This window comes from Acanthisitta chloris, unplaced genomic scaffold, assembly GCF_000695815.1.
Source record: "Acanthisitta chloris isolate BGI_N310 unplaced genomic scaffold, ASM69581v1 scaffold11002, whole genome shotgun sequence".
Lineage (NCBI taxonomy): Eukaryota > Metazoa > Chordata > Aves > Passeriformes > Acanthisittidae > Acanthisitta > Acanthisitta chloris.
Genome location: NW_008659903.1, coordinates 1 through 19,941, shown reverse-complemented (window position 1 = coordinate 19,941; position 19,941 = coordinate 1). Strand labels below are relative to the sequence as shown.

The following is a 19,941-nucleotide window of genomic DNA, read 5'->3' as shown; positions in this document are numbered from 1 at the left end:
GTGTAGGTCACCCCCCCCCTGTTTCCCTGTCCATAGTCTGAGTGCCTAACCCTGTGCTGGTGGTGTACACTGGAATGGAGCTGCAGTGTGTGTGTGCCTGTGGCTCCCTCAGCCAGGCACGCTCACCTGTCAGCATAACAGATGTCATTAACTGTCAGTCAAAATAAAGCTCTAAAATCACAGTTGTTTTTAAAGACCAACTTCTTTAATGATACATACCAGTGTTATACTAAGCTTATAAAATAAAGTTGTCTGCATGTAAATACAAGAGAAACATTAAGAAATCAATAGTGATCAGGACAGGGATTTCAATTCCTGTACAAATTTAGAAATTACTCAAGAGAAGATAAATTAACATACATGGCTGTGACAATATGAACATGGGTGTAGTCAATGTGATCCATTTATTGAAAAAAGAGGGCAGATCAAGGATTAAGATATTAACAGGAGATCCAGTCTGAAATGGGATGTGAAAAAGCAAACACCACACATGGTTACTGAGGCATTTTTCTCAAGTATTGGATTCTTTGGGCAAGTTTGGGACACCAATGATTCCCACTCTCACAATACGGAAATGGAGGTATTGACAGCCTTACCCCAGTATCCTGACCTACAACTGGGATAGTTGCATCCCACTTGTAGCCTGGGGGCGTTGAAGAGGGCTAGAAATTGTGAACACATGAAATACAGGGTTTGAAGAGCCTGTTTAACAGTAGTGAAACTTTTGGTTTTCAACTGTGCCTTCCTAAAACGTCACAGGAGTTGCTAACCACGTTGTCCCACCTGTATTGCTTCACAGCTTCATTTCTGCAGTTACAAGCAATTCAAAACTACCAAATGTTCGAGGCAAGCCTCAACTTCTTATCAAAGAAGATCTGTCCATCTTCCCGCAAGACAAACAGTATTGCACTTCAAGTTATATTAACTGAGTTACAGGATCTGTTTAAGGACTGAAGCATTACTCACGCACATCCATGGCGCTATGTGGCTGCTTAAAGATAAGCAAGAGAAATTAATTATAAATTAATACTGCAGGGTACTGTGAAGATGACAAAGCATAGGCCCTCTGTGTACTTAGATTTCTAAAGATTAAAAGGTTCTTCCGTGATGAGGCTGGTTCGGCACAGCAGCCTCAGACCTGACTGTGCCCTCTCATGGACTCAGTGGTCCAGGATCCGCAGGTTGCCAGATACAATTTTGTTCTCTAGTAGAGCTCCAGCTGGGATGTCAATCCTGTCACCATGGTTTGCAATGATGATAACTGTTCCCTGGGTTTACAGGAAAGAAAATAAGCATTTAGAAACTTTATGTTACCTATTGACTTGGAAGGAGTGAGCAGGTTGTCTGGAGGACCAGTCAGGTGTCAGCTGTAACACAGCCAGAGGCTGGATGCATTCAGCTGTCTTGTTTCTGCACAGACTCCTTGGGGTGGTTTTTTTCCCCCAGAACAAAGATTTTAAACATGCATTACTGGAAACACTGTAATTACCAGCATGCTAGATACTATCAGCCTACAAGCAGAACTAATAACTTCTTGGAAGATACATGCTCACTCTAAGGGCTCTTGTCATGTCTCCTTGCATTTCGCTGGAAAAATGTTACCCCATCAGTTACTGTGTCACAGCACAGCCTTACAACTGTAAGGCAGATCTGGGAACGGGGAGAGCTGTGAGCCAGTGCCAGCAGTGGGTGGTACAGCCCCACCCTGCACTGTGCTGTCAGGTGTAGAATTGCCCTAGGGTACTGCAGGTTCTGCTAGGATTGGCCAGATCCTAAGGAAGAAATTGAGAGAGAAACTAAATTGCTCAGCTCCAACATTTGTTAATAAATCAAGAACCCCAAACTGATGAGAAGGGGCCTGTAAAGGGGTGGTAGGGCCAGTCTGGGAGGTGAGGCGGGACACACCTTGTTAAGCCAAAGGACAGAGTTGTAAGCAGTGTTTGAACAGACATAAGGTCTGTGGTGCTCTCAAGGTTCACAGATAAACGTCATCTCTCCCTGTACAGGGCAGCAGCTGTGGCAGTACCACCCTGCACATCTTCACAAGGCTCATGGTCCAACCTCTGCAATCCTTGGGCCAGTTACCTAATTCCCAGGAGTGCTCCTACAGATTGTGTGTGCAGGCACTGACTGAGGTGGATCAATTACCAAGAAGCAGAGATCACTCATGTTTATTGCAGGAGCATCCCAATTACACACTCACCTTTAATGAAACATTCTTCCCAAATGTAACATCACCTGAAACCGTGAGATGATCCAGCTCCAACATATCTGGAATACTTTCAAACCTCCGTAGGTAATCTTGAACCTTTTGGAAAGAGGAAAGAATTGAGACAGTTTTAAATCCATCTGCGGATTAAGACAAGTGTGAGAGCCTCTTGAATACTCCTTTTAGGAACCTTCCTTTAATCTACATCTGTATCAATCTAAGTGTTGCTACTCTGAAAGCAACAAGGTATTGTAAATTCTTTCAGAGACAAGTATAAGGAGCAGAATAAGGACAGTTTCCCATCAGTGCTGGGCAAGCTCTGGAGAGCACACACAGCCTGACTCCTCTTCCACTTCCTCAGCTGAGGGGGTACAGGAGCACCCAACAGCACTACGAGGTTACATATGCATGGTAAGGTACTTTGTACTCTAACAGCCTAACAGGTTTTTTACAAAGAGCGAAAGGCAATGCTCAGATGGGCAGAGGCAAATTAAAGTAAACCTCACTTTTAACTTATTGTTACAAACTCTATTTTTTAATCAAAGAGATGAACACCAAGTATGACTATACGAGTTTACCTTTGTGAAAGAACTTCCCAGTTTGACAAGAGGCACTGTTGGGAATTCCCGCTTCTCACTCATCGTTAGAGACCCAGCGTTAAGGCTGTACAAATTCGACATCACAAGCAAGAGATCTGATGTGGTCTTAACAGGCAGAAAACGGCTACGAGGTACGTTTATCCCCAGCGAGTTCTCAAAACTCTTAATAGCAGCACCAACTGCAGTCTCCAGCTGGATAACATTCAAGCCTCCATCCAGAGTCTGGAAGAGAAAACTCACGTGAACACAACCAGCAGGTAGCAGCACTCGGAACTAGAGCCAAACATCAGTCAGAGCTCTGCCCTTGCCCACAGAGCAGCTCCTCTGTGAAGGCAGCACTGCCTGTTAGCTACCCAGAAACTAACAGCTCATTTGAGTCCATTCCCTCCAAACCTTCCTAGCTGATTACCTTTGGGTTAACGATGATCTCCATGTCAATGGCATTTTTCTCTTGCAGCCTTTTAATCGCAGACAGAGCAATCCACAAATTGTTGGTATTGAATATTTTGAATTTTGACACAGACTTGAATTCATCCACATGTGCTTTTGGGACCTGAGCTATCTCCACAAGCCTCAGCTTATTTTCATACTGTGTAAGCGTCCCACCCTGCAAGAGGCAAATAACAAGTTTTAAATCCTGTTCATGAGAAGCAGAGAAATCCCACCCTCACCCCAAACAGATGCACTGGTTTGTTGGCATTTAAAGCTGAACCTCTGAGAAAACACATTTCTTGTTTTTAGTAACCAGCTACCAGGTTACTAATTATAGAGTGTGTTTAAAGTACAGTCAGAACCATCCAGTCATATTTCAGCACTCAAGACAGTTACTTCCTTTAATGAAAGTTACTGAGAATCTTTTGCAAGTGCTGCTGTTGTCAAAAATCACCTTCAGCAATATTTTGCTAGATGACAGAGAAAAAGCTAAGTTAAATCTACGTAACCTGAACTGCATTCTTACAGTGCATTTGTGTTTTTATAGAAGTCAGAGCTTCCTTAATCCCTAATGAATATAGAAACAAATATATCATGTACATCCTCACATTTTAGAAAAACAGAGGCAAAGTACAATTAGAGGACAAAATACTAAAGGCCACAAGTATTTGATACATGTCATAAACCTCTGACAAATGTCACACCTGGACTTGGTACAAAGTCAAGGGGCTTGGGCAGGAGCAGAAGGGCAGCTGTGCCAAGTGGAGTTGTGCAATGTCAGACATCACCGACTGACAGGTCGGTAAGTAGCTCAGGCAGTTTTCGGTCAGTAGACATAACTGCTGCATCCCAGCCCTCAGTGCTCTTTCTCCCACCCTCAAGCTTCTCCCCTATATAACTGACAGTTTGAAGAAGGTAGAGATTGTGACCTGCACCCTACAGAAATCACTCCTGTTTTCAGTCAAGCCCAGGCTGTCCTTGTCTGCTGCTGCCCAGAAACACATCCAATTTGTTCCGTGAATTAGAACTTCTTAAACTTGCTGATTTTGTGCATCTCAAATTAGATCAGAGCTGATATGTTAAATGGTGCCTAAAATAGCTATAAGGAGAGTGGATGTATGTCTGAATCCATGGATACAGAGAGGCTAGGGATCATCACCAACACGCCAGGCACTCCGACAGGCTCACACCCTCTGCCTTTACCTTCACATCTGCCCGGGTTTTGTTTGTGACTTCCATGACAAATTCACAGCGTTTTCCATTGGGTGGGTTCATAAGATGGTTAAGAATGTAAAGGTCCACAGTGGCACCCAAATTATCTATATTGGACACAAAAATATATTCCTTCCCCTCTGCAATAAGGTTATCCAGCAGACCAGAGTTATAGAAACTGGCATAGATGTCTCCGTGGCCTGGAGGGTACCAGCACTCTGTGTTCTCTCCTGAGTAAGACACATCCTTGGCTATTGGCAGCAGAGTTTCCTTGTTAATCCTAGGATACCTGGGAAGACAATGGGTTAAGTTCTCATCACTGTCAGACTAGCATAAAGAAAAATAAAAGAGTAAAGGTACAGCTCCATGGGCTTTCCCATACAGCTTCTAAATTCTGAGCTGTCACTGAAAAGCAACAGAATGCAATCTCTGCTCGAGGGTTTAAAGCTACAGTTCACAGACCACACTGTGCAGGCAGGTTCAGAGCATGCCAAGCACACCTCTGACCCCAGCAGCCACATGGATTTGAGTTTGTTCTTGATAAGGAACCATGTTCTGTCTCCCTCCAGAGTCCAAGGACCCTAAAAGCACACTCAAGAATCACATGGCCAGCATCCAGCACACCACTACTGGCACATTTCTTAGAAACTGAGGCCACACACTCCCTTCTCCCCAATTTTAATACATTGCTCTTGACTCTGCCCAACACCCTGACGTTTCAGTCTCAAAGATACTCACAATACACTGAACACAGGTACAGAAGACACTGTTGCTGCCCCAGCACCTTAAACTAAAACTCACCCCGTTTGGAATACAGAGAAACACAAACTAGATTTCCTTTTTACCCCAAGTGGAGAAGCTTTTTGATACCTGCTTTGATTAAAAGTATATATCTTCACACGGCTGTGGCTGTATTTCTGCAGGATTTTCTTTGTGTCGTCGTCAGTGTTGAAGGAATTCATGAGAACCAGAGGAACATCGGTGTTGTAGGATTTGTTTAAATGCTGAGGTGGAAAATAAAGGGTAAATTCAGCATGTATCATTAACTTTAACTCCTGACACCTAAGGTTTTGGGAAAAAGAAGTTAGAACAGACCGGAAGTAATAAATGCATGAGAGAAAAGAGAGATTCACTTATGCTGACAGGATAATAAATCAGGTAAAGGAAAATAAATCCTTGTTAGTCGTAAAGATAAGGCCCATATTAACTTTAATGAGTCTTACATTTTTAAACCTGCATCGAGATTTAAAATTCAAAAAGCAAAACACCACAAAACGATCACTTTAAGTTTTTGCTACTGTTGATTACAAAAGGCCTCAAATTGTCACAGTCTGTCAAGGTGACATTTCCAAAACCATCTCTGCACAGTAAAGCACTTCTGAGCCTTCTTGGCAGGCTACAGGAGGGACAACATTATCAAGAGTACATAGTGAATGAAATGTCACCATGCCAGTTATTTGGGAACCTATAGAATGGAGCTGAAATACATAAGAGCATTTCCATGTGCATGGCAAAGGCAAAAAACTGGAGATCATGACAGTGTTCCAGCTAAAATAGAGTGTGCAGGAAAAAAACAACCAGACATTTCAGTGAGTTATAAGCATTATGTATCAGCTCACCCTTATCTGCTGGAGAGTGCTTGGGATCACTACCTTTTGGTGGAGTCAGAGACTTCCACAATGACCCTCTGGAGAAAAGACTGCATCAGTTGGGTGTGAATTTACGTCTGCTATAGAACCAACAGGCGTGGGAAAGTCACTCCAAACAAACACCACACTGAAGTAAAAATTGTTGGCTCCCCAGAAACTACAGAACAGGCACACCCAATTTCCTGCCCTAATGACTATCTTCATTATCTGCTGTAATAGGAATATTCAGCATTAAAAACATAAGCTGAAATGTCCTAACACCAGCAGCTGCTATTTTCTTTTACTCTTCTTTCTTCAGAGGAAAATGGCAGCAATCACTTCCATCATGAGAGTTTTAATTTGATAAGGAACTTGGAGCTGCTATGAAGAGCTTTGTTCTCATGCACATAAAAAATTTTTTAAAAAAAAATAACTTGCAGCTGGAGGAGTCGGAAACAAGCCCAGAAGTTAGTCACTTGGGCCAGAGGAGCTCTACAATGTGGCTGCTTGTGTTTCTGGACACAATTTCCACTGTCCATGTTGGTGTGCACAGGCTGGATCACACATGTGTGGAGTGGACAGAGTTCAGTCTCAGATTGCTCTGTCCCTTTTATGTCTATTCTTCCCAAAGGAATTCTCTACTTCACCCCAGCACTGTGACTAGACCTTGTTTCCCTCTCTCCCTTTTGGCAAGCCTCCACTGTGATCCCTCTTAAAAGGTCATGCAGGAGCAGCTCAGTGTGTCTTGCTTCCTCCAACGCAGAAAGAAAAGCTCATCAAATGTTACCTCAATCTGCTGAACTGTCAGATCCAAGAAGGTGTTCTCATTTCGCACCCCAATAAGACTCTTTGGGCCTTTACAACCCATGCTTGTGCCCAGGCCTCCATTGAGTTTCACAACCACCAGCTTGTTCAAGACAGAAGCAATGTTATCAGGAAGGCCTCGGGCCTTGATCTTCTCATAGGGCTGGATCTGGGGGAAAAAAAATAAAAATAGAAACCAGCAGTCAGATACTTGGCAGGAAAGTGCTTTCTCCTAAAAACTTCCAAAACTTAAAATCTGGTGATAAAACTCGCATTTATTTATGTGCTTTATGACACTAAAGAACATCTGCAAAACGAGTCCATGACAACCTGATTTGTTAGGATACAAGTAACCTGATTCGTTACTACAATAACCTCTTTCCTTGAGAGGTTCTACAGACTTTGTGACACTGGTCACCCTCAGCTCCATTCAGATGAGAAGATGACTCTGTCTGCTCTTCCAGGTTCAGAGAACTGACTCATTGGTAAAGAGGGGTAAGGAAGAAGTCAGGCCAGTTATGCCACTTATCACAACCCTCCTCTTGTCCTGCAGAAGGAGAGGGAGTTTTCTTGGAAGCCAGAAAACTCACCGCCCCAGTACGATCACACTTCAGTCAGGCCACAGTTTAAGAGCCCAGGCCTTGCATGCAGGGGATACAACCTTCCTTCCCTGAGCAGATTAAACTCACAGATTTTATTGATACTTTGCCCTGAGGTTGTCAAAGGCAACAATCTTGGCAAAAGGTTGGTTCTTTGACTCAGTCTAAACCAATTTTTATTCCAACTGCTACACCAATATAATAAGTCATCTCTCTCAACAGCATGCTACAAAGAGGAAGAAGGAGCTAGTTCTTATCCTGCTGTTTTCAGGATGTGTTCATCCAGCTCACAATAAACCTTGCAGCAAGTCTTCTGTCTCACTGACAGCTATTTCCTACAGGTTTATGAACAGTCTGGGCTACATCTGGGGCTAGTGATGGGAGAGCAAAATCAGGCTTGTAATGACAGTATGCCTCACATTAGGCATCGCTCGTCTCCTAATCCAAAGCACCGAAGTCAAAGAGATAATGCCATGGTAAGAATCATGCCAAAACTGTTAGAGCAGAATCAATACAATCATCCTTTAGCCTGCCCTTCTAGAGATTTTCTTTTGAAGAAAAGCATTGGTGTTTCAGTGTTCTGTGTACTCTAGCTGCAAGAAAATGATTTTAACTGATAAGGGATGTGTAAGATCCACGGCTGATTTCCAAAAACAAAGAGTAGTTTTCAGAACTGTGTTTGCTTCAGGCAAGTCATGCTGGGGTTCAGATGGAAATTCACACTGCACTGGAACAAGAGTCATATTTCTTACTGGGAAGTGTGAGGGTAGAGAGGAGAGTTTACGCAATTCCAGCATTCCAGTACACTGCAGGCAGCAGATTAGAGCAGATCCCTCACATTAGGGAAATTCTGCCTTCTGGGATCTGAAAAGCTTATAGGATATATTTAAAGATAAGATCACTCCATGTGGCATTCTTGTGGCTCAGACAGAAAGCAGTAACACAATCACTGCCATTTCACAGAGGACATACACAGGAACTTCTGTCCAAAGTTCCAAGAACTTTTCAGGAACAGAAGCGCACAAAAAGCAGAATCTTGCTGTGCTTTGTCAAAAAGAGACTGTGCTCAGGCTGGACAGACACCTTGAAAACCAGCTGTTCTTCTCGTTAACGAACAGATAAACACTGATTTTAATGTACTGAAGGTCTATCAGGAAGCTTAATGAACAATTTGCTACCAGCAGGACCTACAGAGATTTACACTCGGATTTACTGCTTCCCATCCACTCCAAGATCAGCAACACTCCGTATTAGACAGTAAATGGATTGTAGCTGGGTGGGATGGGAGTCACACCCATGATGTTCAGACATTGTCTGAACATCCAAAAAAATTATCTCAACTTTCAAGTCTCATTACGTTCTTCTTGCCTCACTCCCAAAAAGCAAAGTCTGACACTCAGTTCAGGACCAAACTGCCTCAAAAAAATCACTTTTTCCTAAAGTGCCAGCTACCCTTCCATGCCTTCACTATCATGCTTGAAACCAGCTTATGCAAAAAGCCCAGAGTAAAAATGTGGAAGAATTTAACAGTTCCATCCAGGCTCTCCATCAAGGACTCTGGATCTTGAATGAGTTGCAACACAAAATTTGACTCAGCCTAACTGTTTCAGTTTCTTCTGGCAGAAGCACTGGAAATGACAACTTGGAAATGAAGCCCTGGATCTTATAGGGTCTTTAATTTAGAGAATAACAAATGTCAAGAGCTCCAGTTCCAGCAGGAACATTGCAGCATCAGGATTGCTAGATGCCAGCGCTATCATCTGCCAGTTCCAGTCATGTGTAGGCACTAATACGAAGAACCACCTCATCATCTACAAGCATGTATACAAGTGTAAGAAGTGCTCCATAGTAATAAAAATCAGTTCTTGCTCCTAGGGTTTGGAACAGGAGACTTGACAAGTAAGTGCTAATGGGGAAATTCTTCAGGAAAAAACCAAGGTGGGAATGACATGGCTTACAGATGCATGAGCACAGCGTTACTCACTTGAGACATGCCTCACAGCTGTGGTTTGGACTGTTCTAAGATGACATATGCAGCTTCTTTTGTTTTGCAGCCAATGTTACAGAAGTGATTTTTCAGAACAGTTTGCGTGAGGCAACGTTGGGAGTTTGACTAACAGATTTCGGAAATGTCCTCCTACTGCAAGGAGGCTTGCAAGAGTTTGTCAGAGACAGACAAAATGAGCATCAGGGCAGTCATCGTGGGTAGACCGGAAAAGAATACACCCATATTAGTTAATATCTACTAACAGCACAACATGGAAATATTTAGTCAGCACTGAGGGACAGTTCGAGAAATAGCACCAAGTGAAGAGGTCTCTGCCCACATGAGACCCCAACCTGCAGTGCTGCATCCAGCTCGGGAGTCCTCAGCACAGAAACACATGGACCTGTTAGAGCAAGGGCAGAACAGAGCCACAAAGATGATCAGAGGGATAGAACAGCTCTCCTGTGAGGACAGGATGAGAGCACTGGGGTTGGTCAGCCTGGAGAAGAGAAGGCTTTGGGGAGACCTTACAGAAGCCTTCCAGGGGGCTTACAGAGGAAGAGCAGCTTTTTACACAGGCCAATAGGGATAGGACAAGGGGGAATGGTTTCAAGCTAGAAGAGGAGAGATTTATATTAGATCTTAAGAAAAACCACTCAGAGGGTGGTAAAGCAGTGGAACAGATCACCCATCAAAGCTGTGGCTGCCCCATCTCTGGCAGTGTTCAAGGACAGGTTGGATGGGGCTTGGAGCAACCTAGTCTAGTAGAATGTGTCCCTGCCCATTACAGGGGGCTGGAACTAGATGAGCTTTAAGGTCCCTTCCAAACCACTCTATGATTCTATGAACCCTTAAAGCCTGTTTTCCAAAGCTGAAGATTAGGAAGATGTTTTGCTTTCGATTAAGGGCATAGCACTCTTTTCCTACACGGTACAGTTCACTGAGATGACAACCTGAGCTGCAGACAAGAATCCAACCACTGAGGACAAAATAAAGAGGCTCTAAAAGACAAGCTCCTTTCACACTCACTTCAGATGCTCTCTTTACATTCCAGATGAGGTTTTGCATTGCTGTTCTGAAGTTAACTTGATCACTGCAGTTCTCTCAGAGGCCTCCCAGCAGGACTTTGCTATTGCTTCCAATTCAAACAAACAGATTGCTGTAATCTACATCGAAGGGATTAAGTTACACTTGCCATGTCCAACCTCCTCTCCCTGTTAACTGCCACTCTAAGTGTACTTTCTTCTCTGGAGTCTGCAACAGTAATGGGTCCTAGCTATGTGAGCTATCACTGCAAGCCCTTGGATATATGGAAGCAAAGCATCTGGAAAGAAAAAAAAGTCATAGGTTTACCAAGGTAGTGTGAAATGGGTTCAATCTTCTGTTACCATCATCAGTGTTAGTTGTCACACTGAAAACAAGGAGGTCAGGGATGAAATTTCCCATTGCAGAGAAAAATGGAGGAATATTGTAAAGCAGCAATTTCTGTTTCAGTTTACTGTCAGGAGCCTTTACCTTATCACATGCTTCAGGAAAAAGCAGAAAGCTACACTTAAAGAGCACATACAACAGGTAACACACTAGTTAACCTACGGAAGCCTAATCAGAAGTTTTCTTCCTGCATAACAGAGTCCCTTGGAATTGGGCAAAAGCCTGAAACACCTTTCCCACCTAATCTGAAAAACACGAGTAGTTTACATTAAAAAAAAATAAATACAAAGCCTATAAATCCAAGAAACTATTCAAGAACTTTTGTAAGTTGCTAAATAAACCAAAAAAGCAACAATGCCACACTTTGGCACATTTTTGGGCATCTCTGTTTGCAGATACACATGCATGTCTGCATGTCTACACACATATCTAAACAGATGCTTTTTTGCTCTCCTAGGGATCTAGATGAAGATTATATTTGCCAGAACTCTCAGCAGCAAACCAATTCTCCTAAACAATCACAGGCAAATAAATTCACACTGGGGGGAGCAAGTTGGTGCTTTCTAGGCCATGATCCTTGCAGTGTGAGAAACTCCAAGCCCCCCACCACCTCATAAAACAAGGTCATCCATACAAGCCATTATAAATTACTTGCAAGACTGCCAGCAAACAAGTCTTGTGTACCAACCTCTGTGCTGTTCTAACAAGACCAGGAGGAGAATATGCTGTGAGGTTTCACAGCTAGGAAAAGAAAACTCAGCTGGAACTGAACAGAAGCACTCAGTTGTTCACAGATGGATACTTGTCCCAAAGAGCTCAGTACTGCAGTCCTTCAAAAATTATCCCTCTTTACCCCTCCTAGGAGCTCAGACTCTCCTTACCCACATCAGCTAAACTAATAATTCCAAAATCCTGGTCTTTAAGAAACCAACTTTTATCTAATAATGCCACAAGTCATACCCCTCAGCAAAGAACAATTTGGGCAAAGGTCACTTGGAAAGGGTTTCATATAAGACACATTTCACTTTCCACAGTATGTCCCTGACATGACAGATGTATTAAAAAGGAGGTGGAGGCAGGGTAGATATGAGCAGCATTTGAGGAGGGTAGGGAAATGGAACTCCTATGATCAGGAAAAAAAAAAGAGTATTTTTACTCAAGAAATTTAATTTTGCTCTCAGTTTTTGAGAATGCTCAACCATCCTCTTGTCAAATCTGGAAGTCTGGATATCATCCTAAACAAAGATATGTTTACTATGAAGTGAAGAAGGCATGGAAGAAAGTTTGTATGCTGATATTTTGTCCTAGCTTACTTCTGTGGAATTTACCAAGTATGATTTGGAGTTCACACTAGGAAGCAAAATTCCATTCAAGATCATGCATGCATCTCACCTGACCAGAAGTGACCCAGTTTTACAGAATTCTTGTCTTTCTTGCTCTCCCTTCTCAAAAGTTGCTACATAGCACAGGGACACACTTGAGAAGCAGAGGCCATAGGGAAGAGAGGTACTCTTTTGAATCCTGCCTTCCTCCCTTCAGCCCTCTGTGACCAAGTTAGACCCCTGCCTTAGTTCTTTTTTAACAGCCTGCCATGCCTGGGAATCTCCCATCAGTTTATTTCAGTGCTTTACCATAACCCTCCTGTTTGACATTTGTTCCCCATGTTCTACTCGGTCATTTTCAGTCCTTTACAGAACTTGGAAGTTTTCCCACTAAAGGTGTGCAAAACTTTAAAAACAAACAATAGGTCTTCCTTCCCACAAAGCAACCCATTCATTAGCATCAAATTTCTGTAATTTAATCCCAGGCTTTATCTTGACACAGGGAACAGTTTATTCCTTTCATTGTCGTAACCTTTCTACATATTTAAAAGACCTATCACTCCTCAGAGTCTCAGCCCCTCTACACTAAGGCAATCCCCTTTTCTTCAGCCTTGTAAGTCATCTTATCCAGAACTCCAGTTTCTCACCTGAGCCTCTTCACTGAGGATGGACTTTTCTTCCCATAGCAACAGTGTTACAATACAGAAAAGAGAGTCATCACATGTTTTCGAAGTTAAAAGAAAACACTCAACCTTGGAAAAACCCTAGACTTGCTCTAAAACAGCATCATTCTTCAATGCTTTATAGAGCAGCACTGGAAGTAGCTGGACAGCCTGCCTTTCAGTTGGAAACAGAGCCTCGATTGAATCACACAGAGAGGCTAAGAGAAACCACAAACCTGTGAAGACACAGAAGTCCTGCAATATGCCAAGATCACTATGCTGGGAAAAGCAAGAATTTGTAGCACAACTACACCATTAGTTACACAAGAGTCAAAAGGACAGCCTAGGGCCACAGATGAATCAATAAAATGAGGTTAGGCTTAATATGAAGCATTTATTTCGCTACTAAGCGGTGCTGAAAAAATACATAGTGCTTTTTCAGCAGCAGCTCAAGTTACAGGTTGTAAGTCACAACAACACAGATGACATTAGAAAATTACACTGCAAACCCCCCACACTCAGCTCCTTATTTCAGATCCCTGGCTTTCCCTGAGCTGCTGTAGGTTACAGAAGTTGCTAAATGAGCTCTATTACCCAGCCCACTTGCCATATGTCCCTTTCAAATTATTTAGTGTAATGCACCACATCTCATCCGAGATGTGCAACCTTCTTTTACAGGCAGGAGGAAAATGGGAACAATGAGGCTCTTACCTGCTTCCCCTCTAACACAAATTCCCATTTACTCCAGAGAAGGTACCAAATGGTACAGTGGCATCTGTCCCAGTTTGTTCCTCTGATCAAAGAGCAGCTAACAAAACAACACCAAATAACTAGGCACATACATTAAGCAGAACCTGATGTTCAGGAACACATACACATATGTCACCAAATAATTATTTTTCAGTTAGAACCCAAAGTGTTGTCCTACAAGACCCACGGAAGACAGATCCATTTCATAGCTGAATACATCATTTGCCTCGAGTAGCGATTACCAGTTTTACATTCCTTAAAGACTGTCATTTCACTGCAACTTACAGAATCTTCTGGAGGTCTCTGGATCTTCCCCCAGTCCACAGATGGTCCTTTTTCTTGCAGGAATCTATGAAATAGCTTCTTAAATCCTTCCAGGTCCTTTTTAGTGTGCTACAAAGAAGAAACGTGTTAGTTAATGCTGGTATTGAATGCAATCACAGAAGCATTTCAACAAACTGATGTACAATCTATTCACAAGAGTCATTTCATCAGCACTGGAGTAGACATGCTAAAACTTCAGTCAAATTCTAGAAGGTACTAAAAGCTCATTCTCACTAAAACTCAAGGTACAGAACCAACCTGGATACCTACACAAGTCTTTTCAAAACCATAACTACTACAATTTGGGCCAATCTTTAAGATAACAGCTTTACCCTGCCTTTTTGTAATCCATTGAAGATTACATAGAACCTTTAATAACTAAAGATGACTGAACACCTAATAACTCTGTCTCCCAGTTTATAGGGAACTGAAAGTCTTCTACTGACACTGCATCCAGGCTATTCTTCCACACAGGATGAGAGTGTGTCCCAAAAAAACAAGGATCTTGTAATCTGTGATTTACCTTCTTATCTAATATTTGCCTCAAGTGTCTAATTTCTTGTGCTCTGAGTTGCACCCACTCCATGCTCCTTACCTCTATCTCATTTGAATGTGCAGTTGCAAGTATCTTATCAAGTTCTACTTTCATTGAATACTCCAACTCTTGTCGAATGACTTCCTGAAACTGTGAGGAGCCAGCTTGAGACATTGCTTTGCTGAAATCTTGAATAAAAATAAAAATACATATTAAAAGAGGAGGAAAGAAAAAAGAAAACTAGCTTGTTTAGACTCAAATAGCCTTCAATTTTCTTTAAAAGTCATATAATCTAGTCTTGTTTTATCACTGTGCTAGCATTCCAGGAATCTAAAGTCTTTGTTCTTAGTTACTTGGAGAGCAGACCTTAAATTGGGCACAAAGAATAATGACCCTTCTCTCAAAACTCAGAAGAACCCCAAGTGCCCCAAAATCCACAGCAGTGTACTTTTTTTGCTAGAGAATTCACATCCTACTGCACCAACACACTTTAGCAAGTAAAGGTGTGAAAAAGCTTTTCACCAAGAAACTTCTTGTGCATAGAACATTGTGATCGAGGGTATCCTTCTGTTCACATAAGCAAATAAAAACATATGCTTTAATTATTTATACAGAGCACTCTCACACGATTTTCTGTTTGTTCCAGTAAATATTTCCTTACTTTATCGTATTTTCACACTACAGCACACATTTCAGTTACTAAGCAACCCAGAAAATTGGGTTGTCTATCACTTCAGCATTTGTTTTGCTTTTGAAAGTGAAAAGCTCCATAATGTGAAACAAAGTAAATACACAAATGATCTATAAAGTCTATCCGCAGAAAGAACTGGGAGAGAACACAACCTTCTTTTCCAAGAGAAAGCATCTGAAGCGAGTGTGTTCTCAAAAGACATTCTGAGTATGTTCTCTAAAGACCTCAGTTAATTTAATTTCTGCCAAATCCCTTGAGTAATCACTTCCCTGTAACACAGAGAGTGATGTATTGCCAAATATAGCTGGATTTTAGAAACACCCTGAATACTAGTGCAAAAAAGGGACAGGAGAGAACTTTGCAAGCAAACAGAGCAACACTGACAGAAAACATTGTTAGAAGAGGAATCTGCATTTAAAGTTCACTTATTAAGAACATGCATGAAAGGCTCTTCTATTGAGAATGCCTGAGAGAAAGGCAGAGATAGCTCATTTTATTACAATTTTGATTTTATTTTATTTTTTCAAGCAAAGTGTTCCCCAGCCTCAGCGACAGTATGTAATCCTTGCTTTGAAGCTCACAGAAGCCATTTTCCTGACTGCACTGTTTTGCAGGTAGGGGAGGGAGGAAAAAAAAAAAAAAAAAAAAAAAGACAGACAAGTGCTGCAGTGCACATACTATGTGTGGTGCAACACGGGAAAACGCCAGCTCAAGATGAACAGTACCATGAACAATAGGTTCTTTTTTAATCAAATGCTTCATTTAGTAGTAAAAGCAGGTAAGAGCTGAAAGCCTGTTAGGCTTATCTTTCCGGGTCAAATGTGTAAAAACACAGACAGCTCTTCATCAGGAAGCACTTTTTCCTGCAGAAAAACAAGGAGGTCTCTACCAGCTTAATACTTTCATATCAAACTGCTACACATACTGTCTTTTCATTCACACAGTTTGTGTTGATGCACACCGAAACAACTGCTAGGAAATGCTTTCATATGTTTGTAATCCTCCCTGCAACATGTTATAATACACGACTTCTGTTACAGCAACAACAGTGGCCATTTCTCACAGTTCATCAGCCTGTAAAATATCTGAACCTCCCAGTGTGATGCAACACATCTCAGAAGGAACTCTGCAAATCCCAAGTGCTCAGCAGAGACACTCAGTCGTGCTGCTAACCACACTGGGGCTGAGGAAGGCAGAGCCAGCCAGCAACTCTCCCAGGCTACCATGTAAGTAAGAAAAGCTTGTTTGCCCACATTAGCCAAAAGACTTGCATCTACCAGATAAAAACATTTAGACACTAAGTAATATCCATGATAATGTCCTAGTTTAGAGTCTCTTTTTTTTCTATAATGCTATAAATTCTCCACAACTGAATGAGCAAATTTTAAACACATTTGATCACCAACCTCCTCACAGAGAAGGAAAGAAACCTGTTGCCTTTTCTGACACCACACATCAGACACACAGCTAGATGGGACAGCTCTTACAGCCTGCCAAAGCTGCCAGTGCTGGAGGCTGCACCCTTTACTGGAAACACAGCGTACTAAGGCTTTATGTTTACCATTTAACAACTCTTGCAACCCCCCAGTCTCATCCAGATTCAATGTGTCATGGCACAGTTGCTTGGGGAGAGCATTGTTGGTGCTGTTAGTTCAATTATTATTATTATTTTTGGGAAAGACAGGAAGGACATGGCTGGAGTCCATAAAAACATGTGCTTGCCTAGTGCAGAAAAACTATTTGTATCTGTAAGAATTTGAATACTGTAACTAAGCAGCCAAGAGAAACAGCAACCCAAAGCTTTTCTGCTTTTAACATGCCATTGTGAGGCAGAGGCTTTGAGCGTTTATCTTATGAGATGTCCACCAGGATTTGGGCTGGAAGGGGATCAACATTACTCTCTAAAGGCTCCTCAAACCAAGACCACAACAGCAGTATCAGTGCACATGCCTCAAACAAACGCAGTACTAGTTGTTCCTGCTGTCCCTCACAGTTTTTGAAAAGAGGCTGATATTTATGCACTTCAGATCACCACTAGCAGAAAGACAACTGCAGCCCTTTAACATGAGACACAGTTAAATTTAACAGCCCGGGTGAAGATTGATTTCCCTCCTCACCCTAGCAGCAACAAGGAGGTGGAAAGGCCAGTGCAACTGCATGTTGGAAAGCAGTGCCTTCCTACAGGCAAATTACATTTCCTCAGGCCATCACAAAAAGTAGTAATTGTGCCTCTAAAAATCAGATGAGAGGCAAGGGTGCTGGATAATTGCAGGAAAAGACTTCCAAGGATACATGCAGCCATAAACTCCCAAATAATGTTTTAATAAAATGCCTCTTCCAAGTTATTCCACAATCAATGCCACAGATTTCAGCCTAAGCCCACTTCCATGGAACCAATATTCCTGAACACTCTTCAGAAGGAAGAAAAGGGTGGGATAAGGTAGTGGAAGTCTCTTGGGGGACCTGCCCACACAGGAAATGAGCACAGACCAGAAGCACATGACTAAATAGTTGAGACTTCAGAAAACACCAGGCTTTGCAAAAATGACCACCCAGGACATCTTACTTTAATGTCTGTGGTAGAAAGCGCTTCCCCAAGTAGCGGAGAGAGGACAGCTCTTTAATCAAGTTGGTGGTGGTGTTTGACGCATGGAGAATTTCACTCCAACCCTCCTGCCCCCACTGTTATTTCTAGCATGCCTTTGTGCTCTGCCCTGACTGCTAACCTGGCCCCTGCCCTCCCAGCACGAGCAACACCACACGGCAGAGGATCGGCAGGTCTGTGATGCACAGTTTTATAGCTAACATATGAAAAAGCAAAACAAGATCTACCAGATCAAGCTAATAAAAAGGAGGCCTTTGTACACTATCAGAAACAAAATAAGGCGCAGATGTCCTCAAGAAACCTGCACAACAACAGAATAGTGGTGATGTCTTACTTAGGGGCTTGTATGTATTTCCTGTCTGACGTCTCTCCTCTTACTCTGCATTAAAAGCAGAGAATGCATTAAGATTGATTAATTTTGTTCATTAATCCACTCAGAGGAGAACTTTGCTGCCTTGGTACTCAGTATACAAGGACACAGCACAGGAGGGAGTCATGGTACAATCAAGCAAGAAGCCCTCTCATGAAAAAAATGGGGAATAGCTTGGGCTGAAGGGTTATGAATTGTGATTACTTTTGCAATCCAAGTAAGTGTAAAGAAAGATCTACAGTAGAAAATTATTTCTATCTCCTTGGAGCCAGACTACTGCATAAAAATTGAGAAGGGTGGCCAGTAAGCAGCTAAACTTTAAATGCTCTACCCTTGAACTCTGCGCTCAGGGTACACAGCGAATGCCTTAACTTCCAAGAACTCCACTTAAGGTTCAAGGCAATTTTTATCTCTGGCAAGGATAAAAGCACCTTTAAATACCCACACTATAATGCACAACACGAATAAACACAACTTCGCTGGATTTTTAGAACCGAACATACCCACTCAGCCTTCACAAACATTTTTCTTTTCCCACTACTAGGGGTGAAATTTGTCAATACGTGTTGGACTGAAGCATATGTGAAGCAAAACCTATATATGCTGACTGTCCTTGATGGATGAGCACTCTAGCCTGAGCCAACTCAGAAATTTGCAGCGTAGGAAGCCGTTCTTGCCAGCTGCACACACCAAGAGTTTAGGTGTTATGGTCAGACACAGCTGGATTTCTCAGTCTAGCAGCTGATCTCCACGCTAAAAATATCACTTGATGTTGGCCGTACATTTCAGTACTACTGGCCTGCCAAAAAAGTACTGAAATAGTGGCTATGTTTCTTTAAAAAAAATGGCTTTTAGGACTATCACATCTTTGGCAATATTTGAAAAAAACAGTTATGATCTTTACATAGGTGTTTCCAGCTTCGAATTTCATAAATAACATCGCTTGCCTGCAAGATGGCTACCTTCAGCAGTAGCCTGAGATAAGCCAATTCCATTTAAAAAGAACAACTGAGAAGGTATTTCCATAATGTATTTCACAAGGGCTTTATCTTGGTAACTTTCAGAGCGACTGGTTAAGCAACCTGCTGTAACACTTTCCTCCTTCAGCCCTCTGCATTGTGCCCAGGTGTCACAGGACATTGGCAGACTGGTGATGCCCTTGCACAGCCAACGCTGTACAGTCCTGGACATCCACTGAGTGAGGGACAGTGATTTCCCAAAAGCCTGCCAAGGCCCTCAGCTGCCTGCAACAGCCAAGTTCACACAGCAGAAGCCCTGCTGGTGTTCCTCCTGCAGGCAGCATTACATGTGTTGATAGGCCTGTATCGATTCGTACTAAGGAACCCTACAGGCACGGATTTCATTGCAAAAAGCACACCCGCACCACTAGGAATACTGGAAAGGAGGGAAAGAAAACTGCCACAGCAATGCACCAAAGTAGTTCTTCTTCCTCAAATGACCTCTTGTGGGCTGGTTCCCTGTTTCACCGGGAATCCAAAACTCAGACCACATACACACAAACGCTCCCACAGGCAGGGAGTGCAGGAGAGCTCCGGAGCCTACCGGGAGCAGAAAACGCCAAAATACACTCAAGCCACAAATAGCAATTAAAAGGGGAAAAAAAAAAGGGGGGGAGAAGACGGTCGACCTCAGCATTCTTTCTCGCACAACTACTTTAACTCTCCGCCCAGCGGAGAGGGCAGATCTGTGCGGGAGAGATCCCCCAGATCTGCCGGTGCCCCACCGTGCGCCCCGCGCCGAGCCCCGCTGCCTCCCGCCCC

At 42.6% G+C, this 19,941-nt stretch overlaps 1 protein-coding gene across 1 annotated transcript; it reads right to left on the bottom strand.

The window, feature by feature from the left end:
• Positions 1-183: 183 nt before the first annotated feature.
• Positions 184-14,680, bottom strand: UGP2 (UDP-glucose pyrophosphorylase 2). Its single transcript, XM_009069592.1, has 9 exons — positions 14,555-14,680; positions 13,921-14,028; positions 6,868-7,053; positions 5,323-5,456; positions 4,444-4,741; positions 3,218-3,415; positions 2,788-3,030; positions 2,204-2,308; positions 184-1,268 (listed from the first exon to the last, which is right to left on the bottom strand). The coding sequence occupies exons 1-9, from the start codon at positions 14,666-14,668 to the stop codon at positions 1,161-1,163; spliced, it is 1,494 nt and encodes a 497-aa protein (XP_009067840.1). The 5' UTR covers positions 14,669-14,680; the 3' UTR covers positions 184-1,160.
• Positions 14,681-19,941: the final 5,261 nt, after the last annotated feature.